Source organism: Halichoeres trimaculatus, unplaced genomic scaffold (assembly GCF_033239565.1).
Source record: "Halichoeres trimaculatus isolate MK-OKI-2021-1 unplaced genomic scaffold, fHalTri1.1 fHalTri1_scaffold_6, whole genome shotgun sequence".
Lineage (NCBI taxonomy): Eukaryota > Metazoa > Chordata > Actinopteri > Labriformes > Labridae > Halichoeres > Halichoeres trimaculatus.
The window spans coordinates 14,528,449-14,545,027 of NW_027437184.1; the positions used below are offsets into that span (position 1 = coordinate 14,528,449).

General features: G+C 38.5%; 1 protein-coding gene across 2 annotated transcripts in view; it reads left to right on the top strand.

The window, feature by feature from the left end:
- The window catches only part of ar (androgen receptor), a 34,969-nt gene extending 18,918 nt beyond the window's left edge, over positions 1-16,051 (top strand). For both annotated transcript variants that reach the window (XM_074671609.1, XM_074671610.1), the window contains exons 5-8: positions 1,197-1,341; positions 9,264-9,394; positions 9,500-9,651; positions 10,308-16,051. In XM_074671609.1, the coding sequence (XP_074527710.1) occupies positions 1,197-1,341; positions 9,264-9,394; positions 9,500-9,651; positions 10,308-10,466 (587 nt within the window). In that variant the 3' untranslated portion in view covers positions 10,467-16,051. The remainder of the gene's footprint in view (positions 1-1,196; positions 1,342-9,263; positions 9,395-9,499; positions 9,652-10,307) is intronic.
- The last annotated feature ends 528 nt before the right edge of the window (positions 16,052-16,579 follow it).

Here is a 16,579-nt window from a genome sequence, read left to right on the forward strand (position 1 = left end):
GAATAAGGCCTGAAGCCTCTAACTGAGGTCTTTTTCTTTTTTGCTGGTGTGGGCAAAAGTGGATGGTTTGGACAGGTGGGGTCATGTGTGCAGCAGCACTACTAGGAGGCAAGGTGAGGGTGCTCCTTAAGGTTCAAGAAACTCAAATAGTGTGTGGTTTCTACCAGAAGGCAAGGAAGATTGTTTGATTTATAGTTGCAAAAAAAGCTAAGCAGCTCTTCAGGGAAGCCCACAGCAGTCTGGAGAAAGTCCATGAGGCTGAGGATAGGTGAAATGCTGGGCCTGTGATTATCTGTGGAGCCCATTGCCAACGTCATATGAGGTTGCACAGTGGAACTGAATTGTATTAATTTATTTTTATTCAGGATAAAAATTCCCATAGGGATAAGATAAAGGTAATAAATTAATCAATTAGTTTAAAAAAACTACCAGAATAGTGAATAAAAACTTGCCAATAGCTAAAAGAGGATTTAGCAGGTATGAAGCACATTTAGCGACACAGGAGCCTTGTCAAGGGTGACTCTAAATACCTTGATCTCACTAGGATGATGGAAGACGTCTTTCAAAGAATTATTATGGAAAGTTTTTCTAGCAGAGGGACCAGCCAGCCCTTACACCCAACCAAGGTCATCTATTCAGTCAGCTGGCATTCATTTAGTTTGGATGCTCCTGCTTTGGCGGCACTGAGAGTGTTGAAAGCTCAGTGGGAGGATGCATTCAGACTTCCATCCTCCTGCCCACAGACCTTGGAGGAAGGAGCCTGATCACCACATTTTAACTCTTTTGGGGCTTTTTGCTCCTTGTTACTTCTTTGCTAATGTATTTCAGTTGATACGATTGACCTTAAGAAATTGACAAAGGGTGGGAAATTATAAAAACAGGCCTAAACAGCTCACTTCTTTACAGATTGTAAACAGTAGTGGTCCTAAAATCACATCTTGAGGAACCCCCTGAGTGACACTCTTTATTTTTTGAAACAAATGGTCATCATTATACTCCAAGAGCTCTGACAAATAAAGTGATCTTCAGCCTGGCTTAGAAACCAAAAACTGTTCCCGGAGTCTGTGCAAAACAGGATGCCTGCTTAAAAAATTAAGACATACAGTATATTTTATGAATTTTCTTCTTTTTTCTTCTTTGAGTATAACATTTTCTTTGTTGTTTTACATTTCAATGAATCTAAACCTTCTCTTCAGGTTTTAGAAATCTCCATGTGGATGACCAAATGACTGTCATTCAGCAGTCATGGATGGGGGTGATGGTGTTTGCCCTGGGATGGAGGTCCTATAAGAATGTCAACAGCAGGATGCTTTACTTCGCTCCAGATCTCGTGTTCAATGAGTACGTACAAATACATCAAATCCAATTTTGTTTGTTGAAATGATTAATTTCAGGATTAACCAACAAGTGATGTTCACTAGTACAGAGGATTGGGACTACTGAAACAAACGTTTGGAGGTTAAACAGTAAAAAATAAGTAACTTTTCTAAAATTCTGACTTAAAGGCAGCGTCTGCGGTATTTTCCTAAAAAATAAATTGTCAGCTTTTACAGGAATAATCCTCCTCAGCTCTCTCCTATGAGCCTCTACACGTTTGTCAGTGCCTGTGTCTGCCCTTAACCCCCTCCTCTGCCTGTGTGTTGATGTTTGGTTGTTTTAAAATGTTTCGGGGTGGAGAGTAGGTGTGGATACCTCAGCGTGCCCAGTGCGCAAGTGGCGTTGCATGTCGATAACAGAGAGTGGAGAAAGTTATCCTGAGTGGCTGCGACAGTGGACGTAGCACGAAAAAGAAAAACACAACCAAAGTGAAACGAAATGCCAAACAGACAAAGCTTGTAACTAAACAAGGGTGAAGCTTGGCTCCACTTTCACTCGTTTGGGGCACTTAAAGAGCAGCATGGGGAGCAACGTGAGTTGGCTTTCTGCTAACTAGGTATGTGTAAAATGCCAGTGATTAGCTTGTGCTAACATGTAATACCAGGTGCACAGCTCTTGAGTCTCTCCCATGTAGAAATGGGATGCTGCAGGTGGTTGCTGGTCCAGTGAGTGTGTTCACATAGCTTTGGTTGGAGGCTGTGGGTGTGTGCTGCTGCTGACACTGATCCAAGGAGGAGGAGCCTAGTTTAAATGTTGTGTTTACAAATACGTTAATGGCTCCAACATTTGTTATATAGAATTAAGATTATCTTCATATATTTAACATTTCTCATAATGTTGAAAAAACTGTGAAAGTCTAACCTTAGTCCCAGAATTCTTTAAAAAAAAAATCAGTCATTTTTCTGACTTATCTTCATTTTTCTCTTCAGTATTCTGTCTGTATCTCACAATCAAAGTTCTGTGAAAAATGAAAAGTTAAGAGTGCTGAGATAAATGCTAGGAAAATTGACAGAACGTGAGAGGAAAAAAAAGATTCAATTTTTTCCATGGGTTGTAATCCTCCTCTGTAGGCTACTCTAAGGAGATCACATCTAGTAAGAGCTCTGGTGCTGGTGGGTGAAGACACCAGTTTTGATCCATCTTTCTCTTTTCATCCCTCTTCATCAGTGACTTTCCTGCTCATGCAAACACAAAAACCTCTAGAAAAAAAAGAATATGAAGAATGAATGCTGCAAGCTGTTTAGGACCCTGTTCATCCAATTTTCTCCTCAGATGTTCTTTTGTCACAGGGAAATTAAGGTGAGGAACTGTAGTTTTCAGCATTCAAACCCCTCACAGTGATACCTGAGTGATATCTGAATGTTGCTCATGAGTGACAACCAAAGTGCTGGGGCATGTGAGGAAGGAGTATGAAAAGTATTTTTAAAGTCCTTCAAATGTTTACCTCAGTGATTTTTTTTAAAACTTCCAGTAAATGATTCAAGCTGAACTATAAATCAGTGATTGTTTCTGCAGTATATAGAGTTATTGTGTAGACTGATGATTCACAGTGAGCAGGGTCTTCTTATTCTAAAATGATTTCAGAAAAATAAAACATATTACAGAAACATCAGTTGAGTTAGAGCTGCTTGAACTACTGTACTTCAAGTAAAATACATTGGCTGTAAACAAAAGAAGGATGTAGCTGGTATCTCTGCACCAATAAAATCAGCTTTTTTTCCAAAACTCGCCCCATGTAGTTTTGTGCCATGGGATCAACTCTCATATGGTTGTGAGGTATCTATCACTTGACTTAGCAACAATAGATGAAAAAAAAAATCAATACAGAAACACCTGTGCACAGACTATCTGAAGGGCAGAAAGAAAAAAATAAAGAAAAGAAACATACAACGTGCATTTTGCCACCAAAAAGAGCAGTTTATCGTACTTTAGCCAACCAAGAGGGAACTTAAGTGCATGTTTTAGCTCCCTACAGAGCGCTTCAGTCATGAGGGGGCTGACAACCCCCCTCTGTGCACACCACTGGGTGGGCGATAACATCACCTCATAGTTTACCAAATGATTTACTTGGAAAGTATGAATGTAGTTTGCTTCTACTGCTGCATAATACTACATAGTTAATTATGGAAAAGTATTATTAAAATGCAAATTATTGTTACGATAATGAGGGGGTCGTTGGAAAAATGTCTAACCACGGTCTAAAAAGTTTGAGAAACCCTGTGTTAGAGAACAACTCAATCTGTTTGCTCACTTTAGTCGGAAATGATTAGCAAATTGTAATTTTTGCATATGCACTGAAATGAAGCCAGAGCCGTCATTTGAGGTTTCTGAGGCCTAAAGCAGACCCTGCTTTGTACTGATATTCTGATTGAATTAAAAAGTTAGAATGCTGAAAAAAAAATCATCCTGAATTGAAATGGACTTAAATTCAGCTTCTGAGACCTCAAACTCAATTTGGAAATCTCTGTTTTTTGTAATAATCATCTGAAAAGTAAGTGTTTAATCATCTTCTTCTGTTTAATCAAACTTAATTTTCAGCCCTTTGAGTGCCTTCAGGTCACTGAAAAAGTTCAGACTTAAAGCACAATGTTCAGTGTTGTGATTACCATACAAATGCATTCAACTGTCAGACACAGAATAAAGCAATTATCTGTGAAAGAAATGTTTGAATGGGATATATTTAAGAGGTTTTTTTCTTTTTATTGTTTTAATGTGAGAAGTCAATAATGCTTGTCACAAGTTTTTATTCTTATTTAATGTGTAGATTTACGATAACTAACATTTGAACAGCCAAACCTTCATGTTTTGCCAGCAAATTTGGTTTCATTTAGTTTCTATTGATGTTCATCTTGAAAAGGTTTTAAAGTAGAAAAATATGTTCTGCAGGTGGTTGCTGGTCCAGTGAGTGTGTTCATGTAGCTTTAGTTGAGGGCTGTGGGTGTGTGCTGCTGCTTGCACTGATCCAAGGAGGAGGAGCCTAGTTTAAATGTCGTGTTTACGAACACGTAACTAAAAGTCCTGCAGACCCTGCAGACCCTTATCTCACAATTCAATAAATCAAAATTCAAAAACAAAATTTGAGAGCTCTGAACTTTGTAGAATTGAGATTATAGTCATAAAATCAACATTTCTCATTATGTTGGAAAAAAAATTGGAAGTCTAACTTAAGTCTCAGAATTCTTAAAAAAAAATAATCAGTCATAATCCTGACTTATCTTCATGTTTTCCCATCAGTATTCTGTCTGTATCTCACACTCAGAGTTCTGTGAAAAATGAAAAGTTAAGAGTGCTGAAAAATATGTTCTTGAATTATGTTTTTGATCTAACATGTGACCTCAGAGAGAGCTAGTCCTGCAAATTTAAATCCACAGTTTAACACTTGTTCGTATTAGATAACAAACACATACAGGCCTGTTTGGTGCCTGATTATGTTTTCATTGCAAATTCATTCATCATTCTGATGAGAATAAATAATAATTCCAAGCCTCTAACCTTTTAGTGAAACTCATTAGGATTTAACTGAGAAGTCAGAACACTTGAGCTGGTTTGTTAATGAACTGGAACTTGGGGTGGGATGAGGGGCTAATTGAGCAGAAAAACACCAATGGCTCAACTGAAGCTGCATGGTCGCTGGCAGACCGATGTGGTCGTGTTGGGAAGCTTCCAGGTTTTGATTGAGTGACTGCTTGAGTGATTGTTAGACACAGTTTCACTCAGAGGCAGCATTTACACCCAGTGACCCTGCACTTCATAAGCTGTTTTAGTATCTGAGGAGCAAAGTGTCTGGAAATAGGATAATTAACTTAGAGCTTTAACACTAAGTAGGGCTCTTAATACTTTTTAAATACATACACATCATTATTTATGGATTGTATTGTAAAGTGAATATTAAAAGTACATTTAACAATGTAGAAACTGAATGTAATAAAACTAAATACAGAGCTCAAGATGTATTTTCAGTACTCCAAATCCAAACTGTGTCATCTCAAAATGAAGACCATGTGTTCTCTAGAAATACAGATTTTTATTGGACACCACGGCCATAATACAGATTTGCAGCAAATGTTACTTGCCCAGTAACATCAGCATACTGATGCTTTAAAGGGGCTGTGAGGAGTTTGAAAGTGATCTTGAAAAAGTCTACTTCCTTGATATATGCCTTATCATAACCCACACTTTAAAATGAGATTATCAGCGCCAATATAGGTTGGTTCAAAATGCTACTTTGGTCCAGTAGCATCATCCAGGAACATGTAAGCCTATGGATATGTCGTAGCACCAGGCTGCTAGGTGTGCTACATATAGCCGGCTGCTGATGTCCAGTACAAACTTACGTTTCAAACAACATTGCTATGTAACTGTACTGATAAATACCTTACCTTGTTGCGTTGTATCTGTAAAAAGTTTGATCAAAGAAAATTTGTTCTAAAACAAACACACACCTGGTTAAAAGTCACATCTTCTCGACAGTCAGTGTGCGTAAGACTCAGTGCCAGAAGGTGGCGAGGCAGTCCAATTACAACAGCTCCTCCTCATCTCATCGTTAATGGACCAAGCTCACCAGCTAGATTTATTTTGTAAGACTTTATGCTGCAGAAAAACGTTAACTTCGAACTGTGAATTTTAACAGTTCAAGTAAAAACTGAGGAATTCCCTGAAGGCCATTGTTTTTACCAGCATGTGTGCTCATACATCTTTTATGATAATCCCACAAAAATCAGTCTCTTTTCAGGGAATGGTGTCATGAATGTAATGGCAGACATTAGAAAACTCCTTTTACAGCTGGTCAGCAGACATTACGCAGCTGTTTGCATCATGTGACAAAAGCCAGAATACCACAGATTTTTACCATCTCGTGGGACAGATGTGCTTGTAAACAGCTGTGCTTAGAAGTGAAAACATCTCAGTGTTTGAACTAAGTGAAATCCCACTCGAAGAAAGGATTGTCTACCTTTTGATATCAGCTGCCATTCAAGCTCAGGATCGTTTCTTCTGTATGTAAAAGTAGTACTTTGGTTGAAAATTAGTAATGTTACAAAAGTTCTGATCACGCTGGCTGTTTTGTTTAGTGTAATGAACCTCAGCCTGTTGTTGTCTGTTTGTGGATTGTTGCACTGGATTAAAAATGAACAGATTGAGTTGATTATTATGTAAATTCTAAAAAAAAAGTGAACTGACTGACACTGGGTAGAAAACTGCTGCTTCCCAGCTGTAAACTCTAACTTTCCTTGCTTATGGCCACACCCAGTGAAGTGATGTCACAGCAGGGTGGGCAGCTCTGAACAGCTGCCTGGCAGGCCTGTTTGCAGGCACCAAGCTAAGAACAGGTGGGAAATACTAAGGGCACAAACAGCTTCAAAGTTTCAGGTTGTGTGAGGAATTTATTTGTTTCCAGAATCTACATCTTGGGAAAAAAAAAAAGTACAGGGGAAAAATTAATTATCTGGATGGATATTCATGTAATTTGTTTTTTAAGTTTTTTGAGGGTGAGGTAGATCACAGGTTCAGACTTGGAGGGCTGAATTATTATGTGAGACTTAGTCAACCAGAAGGGTGTATAATTTAAGCCTTTGAAAGAAAATTGTGCAAAAATTGTTAATGGACTAAAGTGCCCCTTATCAGCTTTTAAATTTGCTGCTTACCATCTCCTGCCAAGTAAAGGCTGTCCTTTAAGAGGGGCAAAAGCCCTGACAGTTTTTACAAAGGGAGTCTGAAATGTAAGTGTGTGAACAATTATTAAATCTATGACTGCTGTACTTATACCTAACCTTAAAAACCCCACTTCAGGGATATCCGTCATGCTATTTTTATAACAGGATGGATTACTTTGTCAATCTGAATATCTCAAAGTAAGAAATTGAACAGCTGACAGACTGAGTTATGGCAGTGCTTAGACATTTTTTAAAAAGGAGAGTTTCTCATTTTTTGGCCCAATAGTAAGATCCATATGACTGTGAGAAAACCTGGATTAATGTCATTTAGCTTGAAATGAAAATTGTCTTGGCTCAATGCAGTACCATAAAATTATGATGCTAAAATCCACACATTTTGTGGGGATAATAAAGTGATACAACTTGTGTTATTTTGTGTGTCACATGGATATGACATATCCTGAGGGTGAGAGGTGACACTTTGTGGCTGCCACACTGCTGCTGCCTCTACCAACCATAGACTGTAAAAAAAATGGATGTCCGCTTGCTCGGCTCGAAGTGAGGTCTCCACGAAAACTGCTCCCCCTGGTGGCTGGCTGCAGTATAGGTTAAAAAATCTGGCTTTCCAGCCATTCCAGCTGGGCTGTGGTCAAACTTTAAAAAATTAATGCTCCTCAGAGAAATGTTTCTCAAGTCCCATTGTTGTGGTGATTTGAGGATAAAATTTGGTTGCCTTGTATTCAAGTCCTTATTTTTCAGAAAAGTTTCGTTTTCATTAGTTAGACGAGGTTAAAAACAAGGCTTTATGTAACGTTTAACAATGATTGACAGCTGTCGTTCTCGTGTATTTTTTTCTGGGATTATAAAATATGTCAGGAGGTAGAGTCAGGAAGTGATTAGACTCTTGAAAGGAAAAATATATATATTATTTTTGTCACCCAGCTCCACTCAGATTCGCCCATTATCCCTCATCGTCTCTACTGCGCGGACTCTGGCTGCAATCCTGCCAATGGCTGCGCCTGTGACGGGGGTATTTTGGCTTCAAAACCGTACAATGATAAATAGCGGAGCCACATTGTCCACTCTATATACAGTCTATGCTACCAACAGCAGTTTGTTGCTATATTCTCCTGAAGCAACACCAACTGGTAAAAACTACATCAGGAGTTTCCAAACGTATCCACATACTCTTTAAGTTACCTGTCGGCCAAGAGCTACCCGTCTCTACCTGAAAGCATGTCCTGAGTGACGTATCCGCATGACAATTAGCAGATAGGAAAAACTGCACTGTGTTTGCATTGCTTTGTTTGATCAGTGATGCACTGAAGTACATCTGACCAGTAATGTTTCTAAAAGTGCAAAGACAGGCAAACAATGATACCTATTTAACAACAAAGAGTGAAAAAATAATAATTTCCAGTTCTCTCTGGACACATCAGTCCCTTTTGTTATAATTTGTCATATTATGTTGCCTAACTGGCTGTTTTATTGTTTAAACAAGCATATCAATCATTCCTACTACTTCATTTTTTAATTGACTGGCACTCATTTGTGTGTTGTAATTAACTACAGGTCTTAAATTCTTACTCCATTACCCAAGAGAGAACATTCAGCTATTTCCTATCTCCTCCAATGAATTTTAACTTTTTTTCTCCAGGCTGCAATTGATATTATTTCAAATTCAAAATATTTTTTTCTTTTTTTTTTGTACCTCATCTCGATCTTAACAGTGTGAATATAACCAGGTTACAAACGGTCTTTTTCCTGATTCATGAAATAAGTGGAATCTTTTCATTCTGCAGGAGATGAAACTCTGATCACGATGCCCAAACCCTCACTAGCACCATTTATTGAAAGACCCCCCAAAAACTAGTAAAAGTATGATGAATATAAAATATCTCATCACATCTTATAATATTCAGATACTGGCGATAATTTATTGAACCTTAGTCATTTGAAGGTAGGGAACTCTGGTGGTATAGAGTTTTGTGTTTTATTAACGTCTTTCTCTAGATGTCAAAGATCACATAGTAGAAATCTGTGGAGTTATAAAGATGATTCGCTGTCCTCATCACCTCTTAATAGTCATAGAGCTCACCTCTGACATCCAGCAGGTTTTTATGATAGAATAAATGCCAACGATGTGAAACAATTTTTCTTGTACCGCACATGATAGGATCCTCTATTACTCCACATTACTTCATATCTCTCACTGTGACCTTTTTATGTCCATAGACATCGGATGCACATTTCCACCATGTACGAGCACTGCATACGGATGAGACACATTTCACAAGAGTTCCTGATGCTGCAGATCACTCAGGAGGAGTTTCTCTGCATGAAGGCCCTGCTCCTCTTCAGCATCCGTAAGTACTCTATGAACTCAGCATCTAAATCACACGCTACCTTCACAGTGTTGTCGATGAAGTGTGGGATTGTCAACCGTGTTTTCTGCGTTTTTTATTTTTCAGTTCCAGTGGAAGGTCTGAAGAGTCAGAAATACTTTGATGAACTGCGCCTCGCCTACATCAACGAACTTGATCGACTCATTAACAATCGGATGAAAACCAATTGTTCTCAAAGGTTCTACCATCTCACCAGACTGCTGGACTCGTTACAGATGGTAAAATAAAAATGGCTTATGTGTTGTAAATTTAGCACAGGAACTGTTAAAGTTTTGGAAGTTACATTTTGGCCTTTTGTGCCTTTATTCAGAGGGAAGTGATAGAGCAGGAAAGAGACCAGGGAGGGACAAGGGGGCACGTTAAGGACACATGAGATTTTAAAACCATGGAGCATATGATTCTGATGTAGGATATGAACATGTGCATTTCATTGACAAAATTCAACAAGCAGAGTAAAAGGTTCAGGTCTGGGTTGTAGTTGTACTAATTTGCTTAAAACATTTCTTGGCAGTGGTTGCCGTCCTGGGGGGAGGGGGATCTTTTTAATGGCCCACAAAAATGCTGCGTTCAACCAGAAACTGATACTTTAAAATCTTAGCTTAAATTGTAACAACTGTTTTCCAGCACAAAGAATTAAACTGCTAAGTTTACAACAGAATGATTAAAAACACCCTCAGTTGGTTTGTGTGTGTGTGTGTGTGTGTGTGTGTGTGTGTGTGTGTGTGTGTGTGTGTGTGTGTGTGTGTGTGTGTGTGTGTGTGTGTGTGTGTGTGTGTGTGTGTGTGTGTGTGTGTGTTGCCACCCTGTTGGAGGTAGAGAGCGGGTTATTTCTGTTAGGATCATCCATGTTTTCATTGTGTTTCCTCTGTTTCAGACCGTGAAGAAGCTCCATCAGTTTACATTCGACCTGTTCGTCCAGGCTCAGTCGCTCCCCACTAAGGTCAGCTTTCCAGAGATGATCGGGGAGATAATCTCAGTCCATGTACCAAAGATCCTGGCAGGTTTGGCCAAACCAATCTTGTTTCACAAGTAGAAGGATTTTTTTTTTTATGAAAAAGTGACTCATCTTTGCTGCCTCCATAAACTTTAACAAAGGTTCTGTTTCCCTACATCTTCAGTTAAATGGCTCTAAGCCCTGTCCTGTAATCTTTTCTTTTTCCTTTTAGCCATAATTGAGATACTTTGTTCATACCATTAAAGCTTTTATCTGAAGCGGTGCAAGGCATCATATGCCGACAGCTTTGCTTTTCGAGAGTGAAGTGTGTGTTTGTAAGCTGGAGTAGACATGCTACTTTACATAAAGTCTGTAAATCATGTTAAGAGCAAGCCTTAAGTGTAAGGGTTCAAACATTTTATGTCTTTCATAAACAGTTGGCGAAAGTGTTCTGAAAAAAAATTAATTCAAAGAATATTGGATCATAGCAGGAAACAAATCCTTGTTTCCCATGAACTTGCCAAAACAATTTTTTTTTTAATGCTGCCTTCAGGTACACCTGACAAGTTCATTTTTTCACAGCTCTCTATTGTGCAAACAGCTTTGGTGGCATTTTAGTCTGTAAGTGCCTTAAAATCAGGATTGTATCTTTTGAAAAGTTTCATATTTATTTTATTTTTTTTCAAACAAATGTGCAAAAATTTGACGTGGTAGTACGATGTGTCTCTATTCTGCAAAAAGTGCTATGACAATCAGTGTTGATATGACGGTGGGGTGTCCAAAAATGAAGTATTACATTTTTTCTGCAACACAAAAAGAAATCATGTTGTAAAAATGTGAACCAATTATAGTCTTTGGTGCTGCTTTAAGAGCTGAGTCCTGAAACAGAAGATGTAAGGTGCCAGCAATGCTTTTGAAAACAAAATACAACCCTCATTCACAAAACGAAGAGGAGGTAGCCTCCTTAACTTAACCAGTTTCCAATCTAAAGCTTTTTGGAATAAGGAAGCCACACCCTGGAGCATCCTCTGCTTTGTCCTTTCTTTGTTCTCATTTACTGCTCATAAGCTGATGATACACACTCGTTTTTAAACCCACCATAAAAGATTAACCCCTACAGCTTGCAATTGCAACCAAAACAGCCCCTGACAAGTAGTAAACAACTTCCTGATCGGTGTAATATCAGTGAGCGGATTGTAGACTTTAGATCACATAGTAAGTGTCCAGGATGCTTGTGGTGTTGGAGCAGTAAGAGACCACAGCTGACCACACAACCACCAGGCATGTTGGTGCTAGTCAAAGTTTTAGCTCAGAGTTTAAAACTTGCGAACTCATCTGAATGAACGAAGCAAATTGTACATGCATGCTTTTGATGACATCAGCTGTTAAGTCGCTTCCTGCAGGTCATTGAAAAGAAAGCGGGTCCAAGGTACTTTATCCTTTGTCAAACCCAGAGGTGATTAATTTAGAGCCTATACTAACAATCACTAAAGATACAGGTTTTTGTGCTGCTCAACAACTGGGGTCACAGAAAATTTCCTCCCAGTTGTATTTGGTGCTTTTTGTGGTGTTATTTAACCACATATTATATTATATATATATAACTCAAACTTTGCTAAACTTCACTAATTTGTATACTCAACTATTTGAACTGCTCAAGGAGGTCAGCAGAGGATGAAAGGCAACATCAGGTCATCATTGTAAAAAAAAATAAATAAAAGTGTTGTGTCTGGTAGCAGCCACACAACCAAAGCCTCACATCCTAACAGAGAGAACATTTCTAATACAGTATGAAGTAAAAAATTCGGGATGTGTAATTCTAGAAAACACAGATATGTTAAGCTAAAATGCTCTCCACAGACTTTCTATAAGAGCTAGCATCTGAGTCAACACACCACATGCTTATTGACTCCCAGCACCTTACGTCTCCTCATCTTACCAGCAGCAAATTTGTGAAACTTGTTTCTTGATGTCACCTCTTTTAAATGCATCCACTTATAAGTATGCAGAGGGTGACCTTTGTGAAGAATTCACTTAGCATGATTGAAGTTGAAAAGAGGGTTTGGACAATTTCCAAATTAGGATAGTTTTGGGTTTTTTTTTCCTTTGCACGTTTTCAAAATTGTTGTTAATGACAGATTAAGGTGACTTTGAGAATGAACCTAAATGCATTTCCTCAAGGCATTTAGTATAGCCTTTATCCTGTTTTGACTGATCTTCAGTGAGAGAAAAAAAAAAACGTGATGCAGCTGTGAAAAGAGCCACAGTAATATCATGCCTTTTCTACATTTTCTTTCTACCTTTTTCAGCTCTGAATGTGAAAAAAGTCTGTACAGGATCTTTAGCTTAAAGCATGTACAGGCAAAGTATAATCATAAACAAAACAATCGTATTATTCCAAAACCAGCAGGACAAGAAACAGAAAGAATAGGCCAACTGAAAACTGGAAGGGCTTCACATGTGAAAGTCCTTGACTTGCCCTGCCAGACCCCAGAGATGAAAACCAAAAAGAAAATGTGTGGAATGCCTTGAAGATAACCAATCACAGACACTGCTGGGCAAGACTTTGAAGCGCATTAATCTACCGAGTTGTACACAGTTTTGGATTTTGTCTTTTCTCTTCAAACAGGAACAAAGTTGTTCAAACATGAGGCTCCTTGTACATATAACTTTCTCAGCAGTTTAAATTAAACTGAAGATGAGGCTGATTGCAACATGATTTTAACAAAACTTCAACTTATGCCATGTATTCTGCATCCTTTAAACATTTCAAACACTTTTTCTTACTCTGTAATAATTACATGTTTCCTCTACAAGCTCGTAGATGCATGCATCATGTGTTTGTGTAACTGTATGCAATTTGCAACTGTTTGTATCTTAGCTTTTCTGAAAGCAATGCATGGACAACCATGTGTCCCTACAAGTGTTAATTATGTGTCTGAAGGCATGTACGCTGACTATGACTGTCAGATTTTATCCTGTTCATTGTTTTTGTTGATAAACTTAAGTGTCGCATTGAGAGTTCGCAGCATCGTCTGCAGAGTGAACAACATCATTTTATACAATATTTCTCATGTAAATACAAACAGGGAGGAAGTCGAGAGTACAAGTACAGGTGCTTCATCAGACTTGGCCCAACTTCAACAGCTGATCACAGCTCTCAGAAAAAAATGTGAAAACAAGCTGAGATAGCAGCCACTCAGTGTAAAGTTTATACCACACTGAGATCAAAATAAAACATGAGAAGAACTGAAAAGTTCAAGTCTATAAGGTCTTTCTTACTCATATCTAAATGCAATATATTTCAAAGCTGTTGTTACAGTAAACATTATGTTACGCTCATCCTTGAACTTAATGCTTGTTCTGAAAAAAGGTGTTTTTTGTTATATTCACAACCTCAATCCTAGGAAGCTGTTTAAAATGTTGATGGAAGCAAAATTTGATATTTTTCGTTTTAGGTGCACATTGATTGAAAATACTGCAAAGACAACGTATTCAATTTTGAAACTGAAAAAAAAGTAATTTAATAAACTGATAAAGATGTAATGCCAGTGCCACATTTTGTATAAAGTTGGGACAGGAGCATGTTTACCTCTGCATCTCATCACCTCTTTGATTCGTAAATGTTTGGGAACTAATGAGATGAGTTTTTGGAGTTTTAAAAGTGAAAAATGTGCTATTCTAGTCTGACAAAGTATTTAGCTGCTCGATGCCTTTTTCTTCATATAAGTTTTTACTCTGGGTTTTAGATCTCCAGCCTGCAGTTTGTAGGTGAGGACTGTGTTCACAGGCAGTGGGTGTTATTTGTGATTTTCACCCCATGCTGTGATTTCCACTTCAGATTCATGTCAGCTTTTGAAGTGGGATAGACTGAGGCCCAAAATCAATACTGGATGGAGGATCATGGCCATCCATCCATGTCCCTTTTGTGGAAAGATTACTCCAGATTCTCTGAACTTATTAAAGGTCTCATATTATGCTCCTTTTCTGCAGTTTAATATGGATCATTGATGTCTTCATGAAATGGTAGTAACATGTTTTGCTCCAAAAAGCCAATAAATCAAGAACAGCAGCATTGTTTCCAGGCTCTCATAGCCCCTCTGTTCAGAACGCTCTGATTTAGTGGGCATGACCTTCATATGTGAATGAGCCACCGCTGATACCGCCCTGCTCTTCCACGTCACCAAGGGCGGCGCCACGAGCTCCAAGTGCACAACATTTAGAAAACAGCAAAGCACGTTTACCGTAACATCACAGGCTAAGACAACAGGCTAACCGCAGCTACAATTAGCATCCTGAAGCTAACACAGAGACAGGGGGGACACTGAGGAAAAGCTCTTACATCTGCTCCACAGCACACAGCATTTAAAATACTCACATTTCCAGGGTTCGAGGTTTGTTGGTGGATGGTTGGTAATGCGCCTGGATTCAGGACCAGTTTATTCGCTAGCCCTCTGTTGTACTGTCCAAAGCTGGAAAAGCAGTCGGCCGTGAAGTGACTAGCATGCACACACAGTTTTACTGAGTGTAGCTGGCACATTTCCCTCATAAATGAACTCCAGCCACTTTGTCTTGTCTTCTTCCGAGGTAGGAAGCTTGGGCATGGAACTTTTTGGCTGTTTACAGCCAAAAACAAAGCAGCACTTCAGCTTTGGCATTTTGAACAGCAGCAGAGAGGGGGAGTGGGCGGGGGGTTCTGGATGTCTGCTCCTGTGGACCAATCAGGTCAGACTTGCTTCTAATTGGTCATAAAAGGGAATCACTGACGTTGGCAAATCCCAGAAATTTCAAACAGCTCGTTTTAGGTCAGGATTTTACATTCATAAGCACTACTAAGTACAAGTTTTGTCATTAAATATCACATTTTGTGGGCTGGGAGGAAAGCCAAAGACTCACTAATTTCCCTCAAAGACTAATTTAAGTGATTTTTGCAAAATATGGGACCTTTAAAGATATTATGGACAGCTGTTGAAGAAATCCCATCTTTACCTCATCATTTAACCAACCTATTTCAGTTTAGTCTGATCAGTTGGGAGATGTTCTACCAGATGATAGGTTTGAAGCACATTTTATGTTTTGATGTCCCTGTCCCAACTTTTTTGAAACCTGTTGCTGGCATCAGGTTTTAACAACCATGTGCTTTTCACAAAAGAAAACATTTTTGAGTTGGGTTTCAGTATTTGATTTGTTGTCTTTTCACTTTCATAGTAATATATTGTGTGTGAATGATTTCCAAACCATTACAAAACCATTGCAACAGCTTTTCATCAGCATTTTACACAGCACCCATCTTCTTTGGGTTTCAGGTTGTTTGAGTCTTACAATTTAAAGTATAAGCTGTCCCCTATCACACATCACAAATGAACAAGCTACATAGATGCCCTTGCACATTTTGAATAATGATATGGTTTTATCACAACAGGCTATTGTGTTTTGTCTAAAGCTAGTGCTTGCCCATTGTGCTGCATATTTAAAGCATTTCTTTGTACATGCTACTTTGAATGTATATATTGATTGATTTAATGTCTGTTATGGTGTCTAAACACTTGACTTTGAAAGTCCTCTCTTGTATGATTTTTATCTTTTGTGACCCGTTTTTTGTTTTTCAATATTTGTGTTTTTAGAATTTGTGTAATGCTGCAGCAGTCTTTTAAAGGCGATTAAAATAATATGGATTCTGAAGAGTGGATGTGAAGTTCTTTTGATTGTAAAGCCAGCTGATGTGATAACTATACAGAATATGTTAAGGTACTATTGTTTCTGACTTAAAGGCCAAGTGAAGCTCTACTGATAACAAAATGGTTTTTTTTAATCACAATAGAGATACGTCCTGTGAACAGTTGGTGGGTGTGGTTAATTAAACTCAGTGTGAGTTGTATCTTTATAAGTCACATATCTCTTCAGTACAGCAGAAGAGAAGTATGTAAGTGAAAAACATGTATAATTCAACTTGAATCACCAGTAAACAAAGAGCTCCCTTCACTGAGAACACACATCCTTTTGTTTCTTGTTTGTGGGCTGTCTGTTTGAGAGTCTTACTTACTCTGAACTGTATTAATTTTTCTGAAGCTCAAGGTCATATGAATTGGCAAGCAATAGGCGAGGGGATTTCCAGGAGTCCATGGTGTCATGCCAAAAATCACCAAGTCTACTGCTAAGCCTGGTACAGTAGCTAATAGGAATCGAGGTTCACTCTGGTGGATTTAAGGAGG